Genomic DNA, 24928 nt, shown 5'->3' with positions numbered 1-24928 from the left:
CTGTGGCTGTGTTATGATGCAGGCTGCCCCCCAGCACATCCTCGGACTGTGTCGGTCGTTGACGCAACTGACACATTTCGCTGTATGTTTTGATGGACAGGTGGCAAATAAAGCTAATCTAATCTAAATATCTTTATATCTTCTCTTTATGAGAGCTGTTGCCTTTGAGACTTTACCTTTGGCGTTCCCAGACGGGTCACCAATTGTACTTATCATCACCTCCCCACTGGCCAGGCAGTGAGACGTGTGCGGGTTTGCCAAGTTGCACTTCCAGAACACATCCGTTGGCTCCACAGTCTGAAGAAAGCAGGGAACAATTAAATAAAAGGGTGCGGGTTATTTCTGCAAGATCAATAAACACATGTCATTCTACGTTACAGGAAGATCCTGAACTTCACCTCAGATCTCTGAGATTGTTTCCATCTACACTTCTTGCTGCTTTGACATAATCAAGAACCCATCCCCACCCCAGTCATTTTCCCTTCTCCCCTCTCTTATCAGGCAAGAGATGCAAAAGCCACAAAGCGTGTAAGAAAGCACACCAGCCACTCAACTTTCTCGGGAGGCTAAAGCAGTTCAACATATCCCCATTGACCCTGGTTAAGTTTGATCGATGGACCTCAGGAAGCACCCTCTCTCGTTCGGTACGGCAATTGCTCAGCCCGAGACTGCAGAGGGTTAGGGACACAGCTCGGCCCACCATGGAAACCAGCCTCCCCCCTATTCACTTTATCTACACTTCTCGCTGCCTCGGTAAAACAGCCAGCATTATCAAAAACCCTACCCACCCCAGACATTCTCTCTTCTCCCCCCTTCCTTTGGGCAGGAGGTACAAAAGTTTGAAAGCACTAACCACCAGGCTCAAGAGACTCCACCCACGCACAATCCATTTGGTAGGTTTCAATAATATTCCCCCTCCCCAACTTATTCTTCTAAATTCTATTGAGTATAGGCCCAGAGAAGGCAACATAGAACATAGCGCCCGTGGTAGTGCGTTCCACTTTTTGTGTAAAAAAAAAACTATCTATTTCTGTCACCCCCATCCCATACTTTCTTCCAATCACCTTAAAAGTATATGCTCTTATACTAGCAATTGACACCCTGGGAAAAAGGCACTGGTTGTCCAATCTAACTATGTCTCTTAGCTTGTACACCTCCATCATGTCACCTCTCACCCTCCTTCCATCGAAGGAGAAAAGCCCTAGCTCACTCCACCTTTCCTCATAAGACATGCTCTCTAATCCAGACAGCATCCTGGTAAACCTCCCCTGGACCCTCTCTAAAGATTCCACATCCTTCCCACGATAAAGTGGCCAGAAGTGAACGCAGCCCTCCAAGACAGGTCCAGCCAGGGTTTGACGGTCGTACATTGAGGTGTCGAACTGGAAAGTGTCACCTTATGCAACCTGGGTGCTCGGGGTTCCGTTCCCACGTCCACCACGTAAATCCGGGACGAGATGAGAGCTGGCAGGATCAAGCGGTCACGCTTCTTGGAAGGGTTCCCATAGCAACTGCTGCAGGCGTTCCAGCCGGAGTGGTGCAGCTCGTCATTTAGGTTCGGCATCGGCAAGCGATGGATGACCTGAAGACAGAGAAAGAAAGACAGTCGTTTTTTTTTCCCATTCCCTCCGCTCTGCCCGGATTTCCCCTGGACTCCGGGAATATGTCAGTCACAGCCTCAGAGAACCCAGATTCTCCCAGTTGCACTGCCTGCGACGGGTAAACTATCCCTGCTTCTTGGCCACAAGCTGGTTGGTGCATCCTTAGAGTCAGAGTTATACAGCATTACAGTACTGAAACAGGCCCTTCAGTCCATCTATCCTAACCCCTTCACACCCAGAAGGAGAACGAGGGACGCTGCCACTGGTAGGTTCCCCTCACATCAAACACTACCCTCACTTGGAAATATATTACCACTTCTTAGAGTCACAGAGCGCTACAGCAGTGAAACAGGCCATTTGGCCCATCTAGCCTATGCTGAACTGTTATTCCCATCAACCCACACCTGGATCATAGCCTCCCACACCCCTCCCAACGATGTGCGTGTCCAACTTCTCTTAAATGTTGAAATCGAACCTGCCTCCACCACTTGGGCTGGCAGCCTGTTCCACACTCTCACCACCCTTTGAGTGAAGAAGTTCCCTCTCGGATTGCCCTGAAATATTTCACCTTTCACCCTTAACCGATGACCTCTAGTTCCAGTCTCACCCAACCTCAGTGGAAAAAGCCTGCTTGCATTTGCCCTATCTATAACCCTCATAGTTCTATATACCTCTATCAAATCTTCCCTTTCCTCAAGACCTAGCAACGTCCTTTTAAGTTTTCTCTGCACTTTTTTCTACCTTATTCATACTTTTCCTGTCGGTAGGAGACCAAAACTGGACACAATATTCCAAATTTTGCCTCACCAACATCTTGTACAATTTCAACATAACATCCCAACTCCTGTACTCAATCCTTTGATTTCTGAAAGCCAAAGTGCCAAAAGCTCTCTTTATGACCTTGTGAGTCCTGTGCCGTCTCCTCTGCCTTCTTGATATCAATTCTAATACCATAGTTGTAATAAATGGAGGAGAAATAGAATTCTGATTTGCAGTTGTGAGAGAGGGGATCAGAACAATCACTTTTTTAACTCTCTCCTCTGTTTTGACCTCGCCAGGTTACGTTTCAAACTTGGGCTCATGCTCAAGGAGGCAGCTTACAGCAATTTCAGGCACAAGGAACTGCAGAAGGCATAGATGAGAGAGGCTCAGCTTGACCCCAAACTCGTACAAATGTATTGTTGAGAGTATCATGACTGGTTGTGTCAGGGAGCGGTACAACAATTCAAATGCAAAGGAGCTGGAGTCAGCCAATCACGTGGCTGCAACTCGATGTACAAAAGCATGCAAACATGGTCAAGAGGTTCAGTTGTTGTTCAGACCAAACATCAGAATGGGGAAGAAATGTGATCTAAGCGACTTTGACCGTGGAATGATTGTTGGTGCCACATGGGGTGGTTTGACTATCTCAGAAACTGCTGATCGCCTGGGATTTTCACACACAACAGTCTCTAGAGCAGGGGTTCCCAACCTTTGTTATGCCATGGACCAATACCATTGAGCGAGGGGTCTGTGGACCCCAAGATGGGAACCCCTGATCTAAAGTTTACAGAGAACAGTGCGAAAAACAAAAAAAAAGTGGCAGTTCTGTGGGTGAAAACACCTTGTTAATGAGGGAGGTCAGAGGAGAATGGGCAGACTGGTTCAAGCTGACAGGACGGCGACAGTAACTCAGATAGTGGGCAGAAGAGCAATGTGTCTAACTCGTAGTTGATGGGTTACAGACGTAGAAGACTGCACCGGCTTTTGCAATGGCCGGTGACCTTTTGATCTCTGTCTCAGACACCAATGTCAGGACATCTTTCAAGAGGGTGAACCCCCACAAGGCGTCAGGTGTAACTGGTAGGGCATTGAAAACCTGTGCCAATTAATTGACGGGCGTGTTCAAGGACATCTTCAATCTCTCACTGCTGTAGTCGGAGATTCCCACCTGCTTCCAAAGAGCAACAATCCAGGGTTAGCTGACCCAACAACTGTCGCCCAGTTGCACTCACATCTACTGTGATGAAGTCATTGAGACTGGTCATGGTCAGAATCAACACCTATCTAAACAGGAGCCTGGACCCGCTGTAGTTTGCCTATTGCCACAGTAGGTCTACGGCAGATGCAATCCCACTGGCTCTCCACTCATTTATCACATGGACAATCGCAAAGTCTATGTCAGGCTGCTGCTAATATTGACTACCGCTCAGCGTCCAACACAATCATACCCTCAGTTCTGATCAACAAGCTCCAAAACCTGGGCCTCTGTACCTCCCTCTGCAACTGGATCCTTGACTTCCTCAGCAGGAGATCACACTCGGCGCAGATTGCTGATAACACTGGTGTACCTCAAAGATGCACCCTTAGCCCACTGCTTCACTCTCTGTACACCCACAACAGTGTGACTGTGCACAGCTCAAGCGACATCTATCAACTTGCGGATGACACAACTACTGTTGGCAGAATTTCAGATGGAGGAGTACAGGAGCTAGGTAGATCTGCTGACTGAGTGGTGACGCGACAACAGCCGCGCGCTCAGCGTCTGTAAGACCAAGGAATCGAGTGTGGACTTCAGGAAGGGGAAGTCGAGGGATCACACTCCTGTCCTCATGGAGGGATCATCAGTAGAAAGGGTGAGCAGCTTCAGGTTCCAGGGTGTCAACATTTATGCGGATCCATCCTGGACCCAAATTATCGATGCAGTTACTAAGAAGGGATGGCAGCGGCTGTATTTCATTAGGAGTTTTAGGGGGTTTGGTACGTCACTAAAAACACTCACAAATTTCTATAGATGTTCCATGCAGAGCATTCTAACTGGTTGGATCAATGTCTGGTGCGGTGGGGCCACTGTGTAGGATTGGAAAAAGGTGCAGAAAGTTGAACTCAGCCAACTCTGTCATGAGCACTAGACTCCCCAGCACGGAGGACACCGTCAAAAGGTGATGCCTGAAAAAGACTGTGTTCATCTTTCAGAATCCCCATCACCCAGGACATGCCCTCTTCTCATTGTTACCATCCAGAAGGTGGTACAGAAGCCAGAAGACGCAATGATTCAGGAACAGCTTCTTCACCTGCTTGCCAGATTCTGAATGGACTATGAACACACGAACACTACCTCAGTATTTTTTTTGCTCTCTTCTTGCACTGCTTACCCCACACACACACACACACATACACACACACACGCACGTTTTATTTCCTCACCAGGAGACCATGAACATACACTCAGTGGCAACTTCATTAGGTACTGGAGTTACTGAGTGATGATTCTTTCCTGAAAGGCTTGTCTCTGAACGTAAGATGATCCCAATTGCCCTGGAGTCCACCATCAGTGAGACTTTACAGCCCTGAAAAATGTACTGAACCCTTTGCTGAGGAGTGGTTTATTGGAGCTGTTTTATCATGGGAATACACTGAAAACCTTTGTTTGCACACTTTCTGGCTGATCATTTCATACATAATTACATTGAGGTAATAAGTGTACAGGGAAAGCAGGATAAAGCGCAGCAGTTACAGGGAGGGGGCAGTACCAATGCACTTTTTACTGAACTTCCAAAGCAATCTATTGCTAAACTCCAACTCATTCAGAATGCCGCTGCTGGACTGTTAACCAAAACCAAGATGAGAGAACAGATCACTCCTGTATTAACTACTCTGTATTGGTTTCCTGTATCTTTCAGAATTGATCTTAAAGTTCTCTTGTTTTTAAAGCTCTGGGATCAGAGTACATCACAGAATTGTTTTATAATCCTAATTCAGCTCTCGGGTCTTCTTCTGAAGAGGTCTCTTAAATTTATATTGTCTCCCTCAGAAGATAATTGGCAGATCAGCTCTTTTGGTATATCCTCCTAAACTCCGGAATTCAATACCTAAAACTCAGACTCAGACTTCAGTTGACACTTTTAAACGGCAGCTCAAAACCCATTCATTTAACCTTGCTTTTAACTGACAACTTTTTGCCTTTCATTTTCATATTTGCACTTCATCCCCCTGTAAAGCACTGTGAACTACATCGTCATTGATCCTGTGGGCTCAGGCTTATTTATTTATTGAGATACAGTGTGGAACAGACCCTTTCGATCCTTCAAGCCACACTGCCCAGCAATTCCCTCGATTTAATCGCAAACACGAGGAATTCTGCAGATGCTGGAATTTCAAGCAACGCACATAAAAATTGCTGGTGAACACAGCAGGCCAGGCAGCATCTATAGGAAGAGGTACAGTTGACGTTTCGGGCCGAGATCCTTCGTCAGGACTAACTGAAAGAAGAGCTAGTAAGAGATTTGAAAGTGGGAGGGGGAGATCCGAAATGATAGGAGAAGACAGGAGGGGGAGGGATGGAGCCAAGAGCTGGAAGGTTGATTGGCAAAAGGGATATGAGAGGATCATGGGAGGGGAGGCCCAGGGAGAAAGAAAGGGAGAGGGGGGGAAGCCCAGAGGATGGGCAAGGAGTATAGTGATAGGGGCAGAAGGAGAAAAAAGAGAGAGAGAAAAAGAATGTGTGTATATAAATAAATAACAGATGGGGTACAAGGGGGAGGTGGGGCATTAACAGAAGTTAGAGAAGTCAATGTTCATGCCATCAGGTTGGAGGCTACCCAGACGGAATATAAGGTGTTGTTCCTCCAACCTGAGTGTGGCTTCATCTTGACAGTAGAGGAGGCCGTGGATAGACTTAACAGAATGGGAATGGGATGTGGAATTAAAATGTGTGGCCACTGGGAGATCTTGCTTTCTCTTTACAATGATCAGTTGATACATCTTTGGACTGTGGGAGCAGCCAGTGGAAACCCAGAGAGGGAGAACATACAAGCAGTGGCAGGAATATTGTATCTCCTGTCCGATGGGAGAGGGGAGAAGAGAGGATGCCCAGGGTGCGAGAGGTCCTTGGTTATGTTGCTGCTGTCTGGAGGCAGTGGGAAGATGGCATCAATAGAGGAGAAACTGGTTTATGTGATGGTCTGGGCCACGTTCACAACTCTGGAGTTTTTTTTGTGGTCTTGGACACAGCAATCCGTCATTAAGGACCCCCATCATCCAGGACATGCCCTCTTCTCATTGCTACCATCATGGTCTCTGGCTTGTATGTCTCTTGTCATCTTGTACACCTCTGTTAAGTCACCTCTCATCCTCCTTCACTCCAAAGACAAAAGCCCTCTCTCATTCAAAGATCTTCATTGCTATCATAGAACCAGAGGCCACAGTTTAAGAATAAGGGGTAGACAATTTAGAACGGAGTTGAGGAAAAACTTTTTCACGCAGAGGGTTGTGGTTCTGTGGAATGCTCTGCCTCAGAAGGCAGTGGGGGCCAATTCTCTGGATTCTTTCAAGAAAGAGTTAGATAGAGCTCTTAAAGATAGCGGAGTGAAGGGATATGGGGAGAAGGCAGGAAAAGAGTACTGATTGTGGATGATCAGCCATGATCACAGTGAATGGTGGGACTAGCTCGAAGGGCTGAATGGCCTACTCCTGCACCTATTGTCTATTGTCTATTATCATCAGGAAGGAGGTACAGGAGCCTGAAGACCCACACTCAATGTTTCAGGAACGGTTTCTTCCCCGCTGCCATCAGATTTCTGAATGGACAGTGAACCCAACACACTTCTTCACTATTCTCGCTCTCTTTTCTCACTAGTTTAATTTTTTAAATATATATGCAGGCATATATTTCTTTTTCTAGTTTATAGTATATTTTCTGCACTGCACAAGATCTGGATTGTGGCCTTGACCTTCACACAAACCAGCCTCCCCTCTATTGACTCCATCTACACTTCCTGCTGCCTGGGGAAAAGAGCAGAAAAACAACAAATTTCCCGACATATGTCGGTGGTTCTGATTCTGAGTTGCCATTCCGAGCTGCGATGCATCCGGATCGGAATCTCTCTGTGGTACGTCTGTTAAAATCATTAAGTGTGATTGGGAAAATACATAATTTCCTTAACTTGTAAAGAAGTAGAGGCTCTCTCTATCCTCCACCTATCTGAGATATTTATCAGGAGCCCTGTATACGCAGGGCCCTGAGCATTTTTCAATGATCCCTCCCATCTGTCCAACAATCTCTTTGACCACTTCTCCACCCCGCCCCAACCCCAAACCAGGCAGGAGGTACCATAGCATTAGGACAGGAACTGTTAGGATGGGAAACAGCTCCTTCCCCCAGGCTGTGAGACTACAGAGCTCCCTGCCGCTACGTCTGAATCTCTTCGTATGGTCTCATCACGTATGAATGGCCAGTAGCATTATACTGTTTACTTTTTAACTTGAGTTGTAAATGCACCTCATTATTTGTGAATGTATTTGTGGTAATATTACTTTATGTGTTATATGTACTCTGTTGTGCACCCTGGTCCTGAAGAACCTTGTTTCGTTTGGCGATATACATTCGTAAAATGAATGACAGTAAATTGAACTTGAACTTGAGGTGAGTGTTCTTGGCCGTGGCGTCTGTGGGGGTGAAACAGGACAGGCTATTGGTGATGTTTTCACTGAGAAACTTCAGAGTTCAATTCTGGTGCTGTTTGTAAGGAGTTTCAATGTTCTCCCTGTGAGTGTGTGGGTTTCCTCCGGGTGCTCTGGTTTCCTCCCACATTCCAAAGACGTACTGGTTAGTAGGTTAATTGGTCATTGTAAACTGTCCTGTGACTAGGCCAGGGTTAAATAGGTGGGTTTGTGGGTGGTGTGACTTATTGGGCTGGAAGGGTCTGGTCCATGCTGTATCTCTAAATAAATAAATAAGTGCATCTCCACCTCAGCTCCATTGATACAGACACGGGTATGGACTCCATCCCACTGCCTGAAATCAAAGATCAGCCCCTTCATTTTGCTGATGCTGAAGGAGAGGTTCTTGTCTTGACACCATGCCCCAGGGCTCTCCGTCATCTGATCGTCCCACCTCTGAAACCCCGTATGAATCGGCCTTGCAATTTCCAGCAGGGGGGTACCCACCTGGGAGTACGTGGGGGACTTGGGATCCACATCCACCGTGGCGAGGTAGTCCGGTTTGTTGACCGCCGTGTTCCTGTAGATACAGGGCAAGTAGACAATCTCTTCCCGTGGCCCTTATTGAAGAAAGAAGAGCGTTTCAATCCCAAACCTTGCGTTTGTTCACAAACATGGGAGATTCTGTGGATGCTGGGAATCCAGAGCATCACGCACGCAGTGCTGGAGGAACGGTGGCGCCGTGGCTCGCGGAACACGTCACAGCGCCGAATGTAACATTGGGGTTCAATTCCCGTCGCTGTCCCTAAGGAGATGGTACGTCCTCCCTGTGACTGCGAGGGTTTCCCTCAATGTACAGATGTGACAAAGTGGTCTGCATGGGCAGCAAGCAACACAAAGTTTTTCACTGCACCACAGTACTTTTGCAAACTGTTTATCAATTTAGCAATATGGCACGGCGTAGGCTCTTCTGGCCCTTCGAGCTGTGCCAGCCCGGAACGCCTGACCTAACCTAATCACGGGACAATTTACATTGACCAATTAATCTCCAGGTACATGTTTGGACTGTGGGAGGAAATCGGAGGACCTGGGGAAACCCCCCGCAGATTCCACTGGGAGGACGGGCAGACATCTTACAGAGGATGCTGGGGATGAGCTTTCAGCTCTGGCCCCCTGAGCTGTGACCAGCATTGTGCAAACCTCTACGCCACCATTGCGCCCAATCAGCAATTGCCAAACAGGACCCATTCATCACCCGGGTTATTACCTGGAGGCGTTCATGTTCGGTCTTTGAACATTCCTCAAATTACACAAATTTCGGTCACTGTTACCTTGTCCGTCTGTTGCAGGATGTTGATGCTCTCAAATTGGCCACATTTGAGGCCCTCCGTTGGCCAGGGTCGACCTTGGACATTGTGCCCGACTGTCTACATGACACACAAGCTGGGACAGTCTGATATGGAGACCAAGCCGTTGCCCGTGCAGCAGGCTCCCTCTCTCCACGCAGCTGATGAATCCAAAAGGATCGGCAGAGACCGACACAGTTCGGCACCAGCAGCACCACAGGAGTTGCCAGTCAGCGTTGAACTCAACGTAGGACTGCCTTCGGGATGCCAGCTCCAGATTTTTCCTCAGGGATTGCTCCCAAAGCCTTCCCCATGAGTGGGTATAATCGGAAGGCAGCGGAGGTTTGAGATCAGAGTTTTCCTTCTCTGAAATGAGCTGTTGAGGAACTCCACCTGCCCGACGCGACCGGTTTTAAGGTGCCAGTGACCTGCTGTTGCCCCTTCTGCTGTCAGTAGAAACGGTTCCGTCCAGCTCAGTAGCTAAGCCACACGAGAAAGTCCAGGAGCTGGACTTGGTTGTCAGAGGCTATTTAAGATGCACACCATTGATAGGTAGTGAGAGTTTGTCCCCATTACCACCCCCGGCTACAACATCCTTAAGGGACCCACCTGCGACATGACAACATCTAATGTGATCCCATCTCACAACTCACCCTTCATGGCGTTGAGGGGGCTGCTGAATCCAGGGCCACACTGTCCGCACTTCCCGGCTGCGGAGGAAACAACAACCTGTCAGTTTGTCTCCATCACCTGCAGCGCCCTGGAGAGAGAACCACCCACCTTCATGCAGAAACATCTCCTCTTTTCGCTCATGAACCTTTTCCACAGCGAGCCAAACGGCCTTGTTCTGTTCCTGTGCCTTATGGTCTTCATTGCCACAGACGGCTGTGGAGGTACAGTGTACTTAAAGTGGTGGTCAATAGGTTCCCGGCTACTAACGGCACCAGAGGTTACGGGGAGAAGGCAGGGGAACGGGGTTGAGAGGGATAATAAACAGGCATGATGGGATGGCAAAGCAGTCTCGTCTCGATGGCCTAATTCTGCTCCTATGCCTTATAAGACCATAAAATCTATCTATCAATGTATTTGTCTATTCATCTATCTATTTACTTCGAGATAGAGTGTGGAACAGGCCCCTCCAGCCCAACGTGCCTCACCATCCAGCAACGCCCCCCTGGTTTAACCCCAGCCTAATCACAGGACAATTTACAATGACCAATTAACCTACTAACCGGTACCTCTTTGGACTGTGGGAGGAAACTGGAGCCCCCGGACGAAACCCACGGTCACGGGCAGGATGTCAAAACTCCTCACAGACGGTGCCAGAACTGAACCCCGAGCTCTGGAAAACCCCGAGCTGTCATAGCGCCATGCCAACCGCTACGCTACTGTGGCGCCCGTGAGCAGAATCGGGCCATTCGTCCCAACAAGACCGCTCCACTGTTCTATCGTGTCGGCGCGCGTTCTTCAGGCTCTTGCTCTTGCTGTCCCTGGCACCAGGCTGCGCTCCTCTGCTTCGTTTGTGGACCGACACTGTGGTTTTGGAGTACGTCCGGCAGCTCCTGTTGCGCAGTCCGCCTCTCGCGTGTAACGTCCCACCGGGCAGAAGCCGGCCATCATTCTGTGGAGGCAAGGTAACCATCCAGGTGCAGTTTCTGCTGCTTTCTGTGAGCAGTTTGTACGTTCTCCCCGTGACCACGTGGGTTTCCTCCCACAGTCCAAAGGTGTCCCGGTTAGGGTTACTAACATGTGGGCATGCTACATTGACATCAGAAACATGGCAACCCTCGCCGGCTGCCCCCAGCGCATCCTCAGACTATATTGGTTGTTGGCACAAAATTTCACCAAGGGTTCCGATGGCCTTCGAGGGAATGGAGCCAGTGTAGAGACAAGATAAAATATTAAATATTAAATTAAATTTGGATTACTTGTCACATGTACTTCAAAGGAAATGGTGAAATCTGTAAACACAAGGAAATCTGAAGATGCTGGAATTTCAAGCAACACACATAAATATTGCTGGTGAACGCAGCAGGCCAGGCAGCATCTCTTGGAAGAGGAACAGTCAACGTTTCGGGCCGGGACCCTTCGTCAGTGAAATCTGTGGTTTGTGTCAGCGACCAACACAGTCCAAGAGTGTACTGGGACAGCTGGGCTTCCAGTCTCAACATAGCATTCCCACAACTCTCTAACCCTAGCTCGTACGCCTTTGGACTGTGGGAGGAAACTGGAGCACCCAGAGGAAACCCACACGGTCATGGGGAGAATGTACAAACTCCTCATAGACCACGGTGGGAACTGAACCCAGATCAGTGGTGTTAAATCTACGCTAACTTGCTGGGCATGTAGAAGTAAGGGCAAAGAGGGCAGCCGTTTGGCCCTCATAACTATCGATAACCCGATGCAAAACTTTTACCCTGTTGCCCCATCACGGGGACCAAGGACCCAATCTCCCCTTGCGTTCTTTACAGAGGTCGAAGTGAAGTACCGAGAGTAAAGACTCTCACTTCGTAAGAGGAGGGCAGGAAATGCTGCTCCTTCAAGATCTAAACAACAGTCACTTGGAACAAAGCCATGGCAGCCAACGAACTCCAACTTTCTAAATAACCATATTCCTCTTTCCCTTGTTGTTGGGTGGACTCGGGGTTCCATATGAGGTGGCCATGGTCCAGCCTGTATCTTTTGGGTGGACTCATGGTTTTGTGTACAGCGGTGATAGGCCAAGGTGTAGGGCACGGTCTGCTCACAGAGGCAGAGGGAGAAGAGTAGAGAGAGGTGCAGAGGGAGGGAGACAAATAGATGGAGAGGGGGAGGGGTTTAGAGGAGGGTAGAGGGGGGGAGGGGGTGGAGGGAGAGGGTGGAGGGTGGAGAGTAAGGGTAAGTTATAGTGATATTCCATTAGCGTCAGAAGCATGACTCGCTTGAGGCTCCTCGGATCTAAAGACTGAGACGTTAAGCCAATCCCTCACTAGCCTGACTAAGCCTATGGACTGCCCACTGCTCTGAGACAAGTACTTATTCTGCAAGGATATATTACCCTATTATTAAATAGCTTTAGAGATACAAATCATACAGCAGGTTCTATGCCGAATAAAATTCTCACCTGGGCTAGTCTAAAAGAAAATAAAAGTCAGACCTATATTCCCGGATTGCTGTATCAACCTTTGAATTAATTTACACACATCAAAGTTGCTGGTGAACGCAGCAGGCCAGGCAGCATCTCTAGGAAGAGGTGCAGTCGACGTTTCAGGCCGAGATCCTTCGTCAGGACTAACTGAAGGAAGAGTGAGTAAGGGATTTGAAAGTGGGAGGGGTAGGGGGAGATCCAAAATGATAGAAGAAGACAGGAGGGGGAGGGTTGGAGCCAAGAGCTGGACAGGTGATTGGCAAAAGGGGATACGAGAGGATCATGGGACAGGAGGTCCGGGGAGAAAGATGGAGGGGGGGGGGAACCCAGAGGATGGGCAAGGGGTATAGTCAGAGGAACAGAGGGAGAAAAAGGAGAGAGAGAGAAAGAATGTGTGTATATAAATAAATAACAGATAGGGTACAAGGGGGAGGTGGGGCATCAGCGGAAGTTAGAGAAGTCGATGTTCATGCCATCAGCAGGGTCTCGGCCTGAAACGTCGACTGCACCTCTTCCTAGAGATGCTGCCTGGCCTGCTGCGTTCACCAGCAACTTTGATGTGTGTTGCTTGAATTTCCAGCATCTGCAGAATTCCTGTTGTTTGAATTAATTTAATGTTTTGAAGTTCAAACATAGCAGCCTGTGTTTGGCCTATGTCCTCTGAACCTTTCCTATCTGTATACTAGTCCAATCAACTTTTAAATTTGATTTCTGTGGGATATTTTCTGTAAGTAAAAGACCTGCTACATTGCTAATACTCAATCAACTTGATTGTGCTGAGAACTACGCCCAGGCCACAGTGTTGCCTGTTGCAGCTGTCCAGGGGGGAGATCCTGGGGCGGTGCGGAAGAGAGCATTCCAAACTCTAGATGTTTGAATACTGTAGGACATAGGACCAGAGTTAAGCCATTTAGCCCATTGATTCTGCTCTGCTGTTCCAACGCCTCTGATTTATTTTCCCTCCCAACTCTTTTCTCAGTTGGACAGTTGTGAATCTGTGGAATTCATTGCCACAGGCAGCTGTGGAGGTCAAGAAATTGAGTATATTTAAAGCAGAGGTTGATAGTTTCTTGATGAGTCAGGGCATCAAAGGCTAAAGGGAGAAAGCAAGAGAATGGGGTTAAGAAGAGTCAGAAATCGGCCATGATAGAATGGTGCAGCAGACTCAATGGGCCAACTGGCCTAATTCTGCTCCAATGTCTTGTGGTCTTATGGTGATTTTGTGGGTTAAGACACTTCATTTGAACTGAAAGTCAGACTAAGAGCAGCCCACATACAGTGGTAGAGGGAAGGGGTGGCACAAGATCTGGCAGGTGATGGGTGGATCCAGGTGAGGAGAGGGTGTAGGCAAATAGGGGAGGGGAGAGTGCGAATCCACCAAAAGCTGGGAGGTGGTCGGCGGAAGAGACATGAGGCCCACGATTGTAGAAAGCGGGAGGTTGTGATAGGAGCCCAGAATCGAGGGAGGGAGGCGGGGAGGCCAGGCGGAGGGAGTGGGGGACACGAGCCTGAGGGAGGAGGGTGTGGGTGACGGGCAGAATCTGAGAGCAGTGGAGAGGAGTTAATGAGGAAACGGGGAAAGTAAACTGGGTTAGAACTGGATTGATACAAAAAATGGAAACATACAAAATGCCAGAGGAACTCAGCATCTATGGGGAGGGATAAACAGTTGACTCCTCAGGCCAAGACCCTTCCTCAGCACTAGAGTGCCTGACAGCTGAAGGATCTGCTCATCGCTTTATCTCTCTCTGCGACTCCTGTAATATTTACTTCAGGACTAAGTTGGGCCCAGCTTCCCTCGGTGAATCCTGTTTGTCCCTCGTCCCCCCGAATGAGGCTTACATCACACTTATTTTTACTCCTACGCAGCAGAGACAGTTTGCTGTATTAAAAGAGTCCAAGTAAATATTAAAGCTGTTGTGCTTCAAGTTACTCACAGACAGAGGCTCTGAATACCTGACACCACAGTTGATCTACCGCACAAAGAGATCTATTTATAATTCAGTTTCGAAAGTTCAGGAGCTTCATGCTCTGTTGAAAGTCTTCCAACGGAGACACATGCATCAAGACTGTCCTTAAGATATGAACAAATCAGGCAGAGTTCCTGCATCTTACCCATTCTCTCCGAACACGGGCGGCCAGCAATGAGTTGAGTGAGAGAGCAAAACGACACAGCAACTGACACCAGGAGACCTTGGGGGGAGGAAGTATGAGCTTATTTGCCAAGAAACTGGCTGAATTTTTAACTCTTGGCAGTCCAAGCTGCTGTAACCCAATAACTCCTTTCCCCGCCCATCGTAATTGCCTGCAATTAACAGATAAGGGTGACACACGGCGTGTGTGTGTGTGTCTATACAAGACCACAAGACATAGGAGCAGAATTAGGCCATTTGGCCCATCAAGTCTGCTATGCTATTCCATCATGGCTGATTTACATAGAAACATAGAAAACCTACAGCACAATACAGGCCCTTCGGCCCACAATGTTGTGCCGAACATGTCCTTACTTTAGAAATTACCTAGGGTTACCCATAGCTCTCTATTTTTCTAAGCTCCACGTACCTATCCAGGAGCCTCTTAAAAGACCCTATCGTTTCTGCCTCCACCACCGTTGCCGGCAGCCCATTCCACTCACTCACCACTCTCTGCGTAAAAAACTTACCCCTGACATCTCCTCTGTACCTTCTTCCAAGCACCTTAAAACTGTGCCTCTCATGCTAGCCATTTCAGCCCTGGGAAAAAGCCTCTGACCATCCACATGATCAACATGATCCACACATCATCTTGTTCACATCTATCAGGTCACCCTCATCCTCTGTCGCTCCAAGGAGAAAAGGCCAAGCTCACTCAACCTATTCTCATAAGGCATGTCCCCTAATCCAGGCAACATCCTTGTAAATCTCCTCTGCACCCAATCTATAGTTTCCATATCCTTCCTGCAGTGAGGTGACCAGAACTGAGTACAGTACTCCAAGTGGGGTCTGACCAGGATCCTATATAGCTGTAACGTTACCTCTTGGCCCTTGAACTCAATCCCTCAGTTGATGAAGGCCAATGCACCGTATGCCTTCTTAACCACAGAGTCAACCTGCGCAGCAGCTTTGAGTGTCCTATGGACTCGGACCCCAAGATCGCTCTGATCCTCCACACTGCTGAGTCTTACCATTAATACTATATTCTGCCATCATATTTGACCTACCAAAATGAACCACCTCACAGTTATCTGGGTTGAACTCCATCTGCCACTTCTCAGCCCGGTTTTGCATCCTATCAATGTCCCGCTGTAACCTCTGACAGCCCTCCACACTATCCACAACACCCCCAACCTTTGTGTCATCAGCAAAATTACTAACACATCCCCCCACTTCTTCATCCAGGCCATTTATAAAAATCATGAAGAGTAGGGGTCCCAGAACAGATCCCTGAGGCACTCCACTGGTGACCCATCTACAGCAACTCTTTGTCTTCTGTGGACAAGCCAATTCTGGATCCACAAAGCAATGTCCCCTTGGATCCCACGCCTCCTTACTTTCTCAATAAGCCTTGCATGGAGTACCTTATCAAAGGCCTTGCTGAAATCCATATACACTACATCTACTGTTCTACTTTCATCAATGTGTTTAGTCACATCCTCAAAAAATTCAATCAGGCTCGTAAGGCGTGACCTGCCTTTGAGAAAGCCATGCTGACTATTCCTAATCATATTCTGCCTCTCCAGCCCCATTCTCCTGAAACCCTTGACACCCTGACTGATCAAGAACCTATCAACCTCTGCCTTAACTATACCCAATGTCGTGGCCTCTGCAACCTCCTGGGGCAATGAATTCCACAGATTCTCCATGCTCAGGTCAAGAAACTTCTCCTCATCTCTGTTCTACTGGGACATCCCTCATTTCTGAGGCTGCGCCTACTACCGGTCAGCCGATTTTCTATCCATGCTAATATCTGTCCTGTAATACTGCGGTGTGTGTGTGTGTGTGTGTGTGTGTGTGTATGTGTGTACGTGCAGTTGACAAATTCTCTCAATAACCATATGGATTTCACCACCACCTCCCCACCCTCCATCACCACCTCCAGTTCCCACCCACACCTCAAAGTTTGCACCTTAGTTAGCTGCTGTAAGTTGCCCCTGGTATGTAGGTGAGGGGTAAATTTTGGGAAGTCACAGGGATTGGTGAGTGCGTGGAACGCGCTGCCAGGGGTGGTGGTAAAGGTAGCAGGGGCGCAGGAAGTGGCACCAACAGTGGCAGGAAGAGTTGGGGCGCGTTACTGGTGAAGGCTTGTTCCATGTAGCTGATGAGAGACAGGCACAGATGGGGCCAATGTGGTTGCTCAAGGCTTCACCTTGGGCTTGGACAAAGTGGGAGTAGGAGGCAAGAGAGAAATCGTTGAGGATGAAAACCAGTTTTGCCAGACAGAGGAGGATGTTAATAGACAGCAACACACAGAAAGTGCTGGAGGAACTCAGCAGGCCAAGCAGCGTCGATGGAAAAGAGTACAGTCGACCTTTCAGGCCGAGACCCTTTGGCAGGACTGGAAAAAAAAGATGAGGAATAGAGTTAAAAGGTGGGGAAGGGGAGAGGGAAACACACAATGATAGGCGAAATCGTGAGGGGAGGGGTGAAATAAAGAGCTGGGAAGTTGATTGGCGAATGGAGAAGGGGAGATCTGATAGGACAGGCAAGAAGGTCACGGAAGGAAACAAAGGGGGGAGGGAGGGAATGGCAGGCAAGGAGATATGGGAAAAGGGGATGGGGAATGGTGAAAGGGGGAGGGGGCATAACCGGACTTTGAAAAATCAATGTCCATGACACCAGTTTGGAGGCTACCCAGTCGGAATATAAGGTGTTGTTAATCCAACCTGAGCAGGGCCTCATCGCGACAGCAGAGGAGGCTATGGATAGACCATTTTGATACCTCTTAACCCTACTCCTCACCTTTTTCCTCTCCAGTCCTGCTGAAGGGTATCAGCCCAAAACACCAACCGTACTCTTTTCCACAGGTGCTGCCTGGGTGCTGAGTTCCTCCAGCATTTGTGTGTGTGTGTGTGTGTGTGTGTGTGTGTGTGTGTGTGTGTGTGTGTGTGTGTGTGTGTGTGTGTGTGTGTGTGTGTCGCTTGGATCTCCAGCATCTGCAGATTTCCTCTTGCTTGTGGTGATAGAGGGGGACTGGTTAGGTCAGTTGTCCATTAAGAAGCACAGAGTTTTAAGGCCTTCCTGAGAGGGGATGAATGCGTACAGGGACTGGACATCCATGGTAAATATGAGGCGATCAGGGCCACGGAACTTAAAGTGATTGAAGTGATCAAAGAATGTGTGAAAAGTCACAGGTATGAGTAGGAAAGGACGAAATCTAGGAGGACAAAATGGAGTCGAGATATGCGGACAGGAATGCAGTGGAACAGGAGAAGTAGAAACAAGTTGCAGAATCTGTGGGAAGTGGCTTGAGGTGCTGATTAATCCCCATCAAGCCATTTCCCACAGACATTGCAACTTGAAAATCCATTTCAAATCTTTCAACCGGTACATCCACCCAGTTTGTTAATCATTTACAAACAAGGCGCTGGAAATCCAAGCAACACACACAAAGTCCTGGAGGAACTCAGCAGGCCAGGCAGCATCTATGGAAAAAAGTACAGTCGACGTACAGGAGTCCTGCTGAAGGGTTTCGGCCCCAAACATCGACTGTACTTTATTTCCATTGATGCTGAGTTCCTCCAGCATTTTGTGTCTGCTGTTAATCATCTAACTCTATTCAACCAATTTGGTTCTGAATCATTTCACATTATAAAGAAATGTGAAGCTACAAATCTTTTAATAGTCATTCGTTCTGAAGCCCTCTTTGTACTTTGGACAATCCTTGGCTTTAAACACCTTAAATGCCTTAAACCTCTTAAATCCCAGCATTGCCAAACCAGGTGTTGTGAAGGTCAAAAGTTAAAGTTGAATTTATTGTCAGATGCAGTGAAAATGTTGGACTCTTGACCTCACAATCTATCTCGTGATCTTCCACCTTATGTTGATTCACACTGCAGCTCAGAGTCAGGTTTAATCACTGGCGGAAGGCATGAAATTTGTTGTACCTTGCAACAGATAATAATACAAAAATAGATTACAATATAAAATACTTAGATTATTACGTTTATTGAAGAGCTTTTTTCTGACCCTTTGCAGTGGTAATGTTAAAACACCGCCACATTACATTTTAATCTGCTTTGCTGTTGTTTCCCTTGTTCTATCTCAGTTCACTGTCAGATGAACTGAACTGCTTGGACAGTTTGCAAGACAAGACTTTCACTGTGTCTCAGTACATGTGTCAACAATTAAACCAATTCCATAGGACCATAAGATACAGGAGCAGAATTAGGCCATTTGGCCCATCGAGTCTGCTCCGTCATTTCATCATGGCTGATCCATTTTCCCTCTCAGCCCCGGTGTATCCCGTCATGCCCTGACCAATCAAGAATCTATCAAAGGCTTCAACGGTACATTTAATGATAGATAGATAGATATACTTTATTAATCCCGAGGGAAATTTAGTTTTGTTACAGCCGCACCAACCAAGAATAGACTGTAAATATAGCAATACAAAAGCCACCAACAATCAAACAACAAAATGCAAACTATGCCAGATGGAAAATAAGTCCAGGACCAGTTTATTGGCTCAGGGTGTCTGACCCTCCACGAGAGGAGCTGCACGTTCGATGGCCACAGGCAGGAACGACCTCCCGTGCCGCCCAGTGTTGTATCCCTGTGGAATATGGCCAAAGTCCAACAGTAAAAAGTTCAATATCCAGTCTGCAAACACGTTCCTCGATCGTAATATGCCCCGGATTGCACCATCTGTTGTTAACCAGATCAGTAAGCACCGAACTCCTTTACGCTTACCGCTCTCAGTGCACTTCCGGTCAGCCGGAATGGTGTTACCCACCGAACTCCTCTTCTCCAAAAGTCTCTGTTGTCTCGACCCGGTCCTCTTTCCTCGGCTTTGTAATGTCAGAGAAATGTACACCCTGAAATACTTTTTCTTTGCCACCATCCACGAAAACAGGAGTGCCCCCAAAGAATGAATAACAGCTAAATGTTAGAACGCCAAAGACCGTCCCCAGCTCTCCTCCCTCCCGCACATAAGCAGCAGCGAGCAACAATTCCCTCTCCCCCCACCAGCAAAAAAAAAGCATTGGCACCTGCCAGCGAGCACTCAAGTGTGCAACAAAGCATCAATAAAGACACAGACTTGCACCATCCCAAAGACTACTCATTCACCCGGTAATTCAACATTCCACAGGCTCTCTCACCATAATAAGGGAAAGAGAGGAGTCTCTATTTCAGAGCTTTGCCTGTGTTCAGAGCTCTGTGTTCAAAGCTCTGTATCAAGCTTTGCCTTAAGCATACCCAAAGACCTGGCCTCCACAGCTACCTGTGGCAATGAATTCCGGAGATTCACCACTCTCTGGCTGAAGAATTTCCTTCTCATCTCTGCTCTAAATGGACGTCCCTCTATTCTGAGGCTGTGTCCTCTGGTCCTAGACTCGCCATAGGAAACATTCTCCACACCTACTCGATCAAGGCCTTTCAAAGTCATACGAGGTAGGTTAATTGGGCATTGTTAATTGTCCCGTGATTAGGATAGGGTTGATGGGGCGGTGCAGCATGAAGGGCCTACTCCACGATGTATTGCGAAATAAGATAAATAAATGGTTGAAGGGAGCATGCTGAGGGAACTGTGTCTCTCACACACAAAATGCTGAGGAAACTCGGCATCACTAACACACACAAAATGTTGAGGGAACTCGGCGTCTCTCACACACAAAATGCTGAGGAAACTCGGCATCACTAACACACACAAAATGCTGAGGAAACTCGGCATCACTAACACACAAAATGCTGAGGGAACTCGGCGTCTCTCACACACAAAATGCTGAGGGAACTGTGTCTCTCACACACAAAATGCTGAGGGAACTCAGTGTCTCTCACACACAAAATGCTGAGGAAACTCGGCATCACTAACACACACAAAATGCTGAGGAAACTCGGCATCACTAACACACAAAATGCTGAGGGAACTCGGCGTCTCTCACACACAAAATGCTGAGGGAACTGTGTCTCTCACACACAAAATGCTGAGGGAACTCGGCGTCTCTCACACACAAAATGCTGAGGGAACTCGGCGTCTCTCACACACAAAATGCTGAGGGAACTCAGTGTCTCTCACACACAAAATGCTGAGGGAACTCGGCGTCTCTCACACACAAAATGCTGAGAAAACTCGGCGTCTCTCACACACAAAATGCTGAGGAAACTCGGCATCACTAACACACACAAAATGCTGAGGAAACTCGGCATCACTAACACACAAAATGCTGAGGGAACTCGGCGTCTCTCACACACAAAATGCTGAGGGAACTCGGCGTCTCTCACACACAAAATGCTGAGGGAACTCAGTGTCTCTCACACACAAAATGCTGAGGGAACTCGGCGTCTCTCACACACAAAATGCTGAGAAAACTCGGCGTCTCTCACACACAAAATGCTGAGAAAACTCGGTGTCTCTCACACAAAATGCTGAGAAAACTCGGCATCACTAACACACAAAATGCTGAGGGAACTCGGCGTCTCTCACACACAAAATGCTGAAGGAACTCGGCGTCTCTCACACACAAAATGCTGAGGGAACTGTGTCTCTCACACACAAAATGCTGAGGGAACTCGGCGTCTCTCACACACAAAATGCTGAGGGAACTGTGTCTCTCACACACAAAATGCTGAGGGAACTCGGCGTCTCTCACACACAAAATGCTGAGAAAACTCGGTGTCTCTCACACACAAAATGCTGAGAAAACTCGGCGTCTCTCACACACAAAATGCTGAGGGAACTCGGCGTCTCTCACACACAAAATGCTGAGAAAACTCGGTGTCTCTCACACACAAAATGCTGAGAAAACTCGGTGTCTCTCACACACAAAATGCTGAGGGAACTCAGTGTCTCTCACACACAAAATGCTGAGAAAACTCGGTGTCTCTCACACACAAAATGTTGAGGGAACTCGGTGTCTCTCACACACAAAATACTGAGGGAACTCAGCAGGTCAGACATAGAAGGATCGACAGGGATGCATACAGAAAAGGAGAAGAAAGGTGGACAGAGCTTTCTGCACTCTCAGAGTCAACTCCTACAAACATCATGGAGGAGGCCCCAGAACCTTAGGTTGTTTCACAGCCACAAGTCTCTCCTGACAAGCAGAGTGATCCCCCTTGTCAGGAGAGATGTTATCCCACAAGAATAAGTAATCCTCCACACCTCAGTATAATGCATTGCAGGTTATCTGTAAAAGTACATAAATGGCATACGTCATCATGCCACTGTGTAATGTGCACGTGCCTCGCTTAAAGTAAAAAAAAAAGTTGGACTCACATTTCAGACTCCATCTCTTCCTTTCAATTATTTTGATGGAGTTACAAAGCATAACAAGACCATCTGTGTGAATTAGCTTGTCCCAACAAAAGGCGGCTGAACTTCAATTACAACGTGCTTTCACTGTAAATGTGTACCTCAAAGGAACCATCTGTCAGACACAAAATATTGAGAAAAGTGATATCGTTCTAACTATTGAAATTGAATTGAATCACCCGCCGTACCTTTGATCTTAAGGGTGTAAAATATTTTGAGTTTGTGAGGCTCTACTGAAAAGATCTTCAAGAGAATGTCTGTTTGTGGTGATGAATAAAGACTTTCCTGTGTACCATCTTCTCCAGTGATGTAGTCACAGTCACAACACCCCCCCCCCACACACACTCTGTACATTCTCTCTTCTTCCCCACGAGCGGGTAGAAGAGATTTGAGAGGTCAGCTTTAGCTGTCACAGGTACATTGAAACGTTCAGCGAAATGAGTCATTTGGATTCACAACCAACATGGTCTGTGGATATGCTGGGGGCAGCCCGCTAGTGTCACTGTTGGCTAGCGGCGCCAACACAGCACGCCCAAAACTTACTAAACCTGACCCGTACGTCACTGGGAGGATGTAAAAACTGCTCACAGACAGCAACAAGAACTGAACACCAGTCTCACAGCTGGCACTATAAATTGTCATTCTAACTGCTACGCCATCATGCTGTCCCAAAGACAAAGACACCTACCAGCATGCTCAAGGAGAACTGCTATCAGACTATTGACTGGTTCCCTTGTATGAGAAGATGAACTCTTGACCTCACAATCAACCCTGACATGACTTTGTAGCTTAGTGCTGCCTGCACTGTGCTTTCTCTATAACTGTCACACTTCTTTCCTGCATCCTGTCATTGTTTTTCCTTCTATTCCTCAATATTATTCGGGAGGAGGAGAAGATGGCGGCGTGAAGCAACGCGTGCGGCCTCTCCAATGATGAATATCTGTTATCTGTCAAGTAGGAGGCCGTGCACAATCCTGATTTGATGGAGACAGACATGAGAACATGGAGGAACATCTGGTGAAACTTCTGAAATGCCTGTTGCGCTGCCCCCACTACTGTGTGATCTGAAATCTCTGGAGGGGAAGGCCCCGAATCCTCGGTTTTGCCTGTTGCTTGGTGGCCGTGGCTGGGGTCAAAGCGCTCGGTGGAAATGGTGCTCGGTGTCGAAGGGCTGGTCAGAGGCTCAAAGTTTTTGGACGGACTCAAAGTTGGCTGCAGTCGGGTGCTTCCAATGGTGCTGCATCAGCAAGTTTGCGGCGCTGGAGGTTCATGGCAGGGAGAGTTTTCTTCCTTCTACCGTCTGCGTGAGATGATGGGCTATTGGGACTTTGAGACTTTTTTTTACCGTGTCCATGGTCTGCTCTTTATCAAATTACAGTATTGCTTTGCACTGTTGTAACTCTATGTTACAATTATGTGGTTTTTGTCAATTTTAGTCTTGGTCTGTCTTGTGTTTCTGTGATATCATACTGGAGGAACATTGTATCATTTTTTAATGCATGCATTACTAAATGACAATAAACGAGGACTGAGTGTCCTCATAATCTAATCTAAATAATCTAATAATCTGATATAATGAAATGATTGGTATGGATGGCAGGGAAAACAAATGCTTTTTATTTGTGACATGTGACAACAATGTATTTTATTACGAGATCCAGCACGGTTACAGTCCCTTTGGGCCCAACAAGCCCGTGGTACCCAATTACACCACGTCACCCACCAACATGTGGTTGTTGTTCCTTTTCACGCCTTGTGGCACATCGTGGGGGGGGGGCAAATTTTCCATTTCCTTATCATTTTTCTGTTTTTTACGAGGCAGAGTTGCCAGCTCGACACTCCGTGTGCAAGGAGCCAGCCAAGTTCAATCCCAAGACCACTCACCTTGAAGTCACTGCACCGTTGGCCGGCTAAGTATGCGGTTGGGTTGAGTTGTTTTCTGATCTTGTCGACAGTTTACTCTTTTCCATAGATGCAGGCCAGCCTGTTGAGATCCTCCAGCATTTTGTGCGTGTGTGTTACTTTGGATTTCCAGCATCTGCAGATTTTCTCCTGTTTGTGTAGCCTTTTCCATTCCTGGGCTTTGGCGTTTCCATACTAGATCATGATGCAACCATTTAGGATAGTCTCCATCTATAGAAGTTTGTCAAAGTTTTCAGTGACTTTGTAAGAGTTTTGTTTCGGCAGGGATTTGTTGCAGACATCAAATAGAACATTACAACATAGCGCAGGCCCTTCGGCCCATAAAGTTGTGCCAACCTTTGAACCCACTCTACGACCAATCTAACCCTTCTCTCCTACATAACCCTCCATGTGCCAAATGCCTGGAAACGCTGAGCCAGTCAGAAACAGTCTCTCCGCAGATGCTGACTGACTTGTGAATATTTTTAGCACTTATTTCAGATTTCCAGGAATGAATAGTTCAGTTTGCACACTGCGAGGGCTTGCAGACGCACGACGCCGGGGTGCATGCAGTGCCCCCTTGCGGTGCCGAGAGTTACTGCAGGTACAGAGTAAACTCTCTCCAGTGGGAAACTCCCGGAAAAACCGTACGCACCTCGGGCTATTCGGTGAAGATGCAGGTGGAAATGGATAGAGCAGAACATGGAAATGCAAGATAAAACAGAAAACCCACCAGCATTTAATGCATATGAAAAGATATTCAATAATAACAATTAAAAACAAAAAACTATAGTAATATATTATAGTTAAGCTGAAATAAGTTAGTATGAAACTCACAGACCCCCCCCCCAGTGTGTCGACCCAACGAGCGGCTGCGGAGTTTGATTGACAGTGACTGTACCACAGATAGACGGGGGGGGGTTATAAGTAAGATTAAAATAGATAGACAGTAATTTACAGAGAATGAGTGATTTTATGCTAGATACATTTATTTATTAATACTGTAGCTGGTAGAAGGTGTGTGGGCTACTTTATCGTGGTGATCACGGGGGCGGGCAGAGCCGCTCCCCCCGTCCCTCCGC

General features: G+C 47.5%; 1 protein-coding gene across 1 annotated transcript in view; it reads right to left on the bottom strand.

The window, feature by feature from the left end:
* Positions 1-14711, bottom strand: part of selenbp1 (selenium binding protein 1) — a 44634-nt gene extending 29923 nt beyond the window's left edge. The window contains exons 1-5 of the mRNA XM_072283460.1: positions 14610-14711; positions 10021-10077; positions 8529-8641; positions 1397-1582; positions 177-297 (exon numbers count right to left, since the gene is read on the bottom strand). Of these exons, the coding sequence (XP_072139561.1) occupies positions 177-297; positions 1397-1582; positions 8529-8641; positions 10021-10077; positions 14610-14613 (481 nt within the window). The 5' untranslated portion in view covers positions 14614-14711. The remainder of the gene's footprint in view (positions 1-176; positions 298-1396; positions 1583-8528; positions 8642-10020; positions 10078-14609) is intronic.
* Positions 14712-24928: the final 10217 nt, after the last annotated feature.

This window comes from Mobula birostris, chromosome 2, assembly GCF_030028105.1.
Source record: "Mobula birostris isolate sMobBir1 chromosome 2, sMobBir1.hap1, whole genome shotgun sequence".
NCBI classification, from domain to species: domain Eukaryota; kingdom Metazoa; phylum Chordata; class Chondrichthyes; order Myliobatiformes; family Myliobatidae; genus Mobula; species Mobula birostris.
The sequence above is the reverse complement of the archived record's forward strand: the minus strand, read 5'-3'. Positions and strand labels throughout refer to the sequence as shown.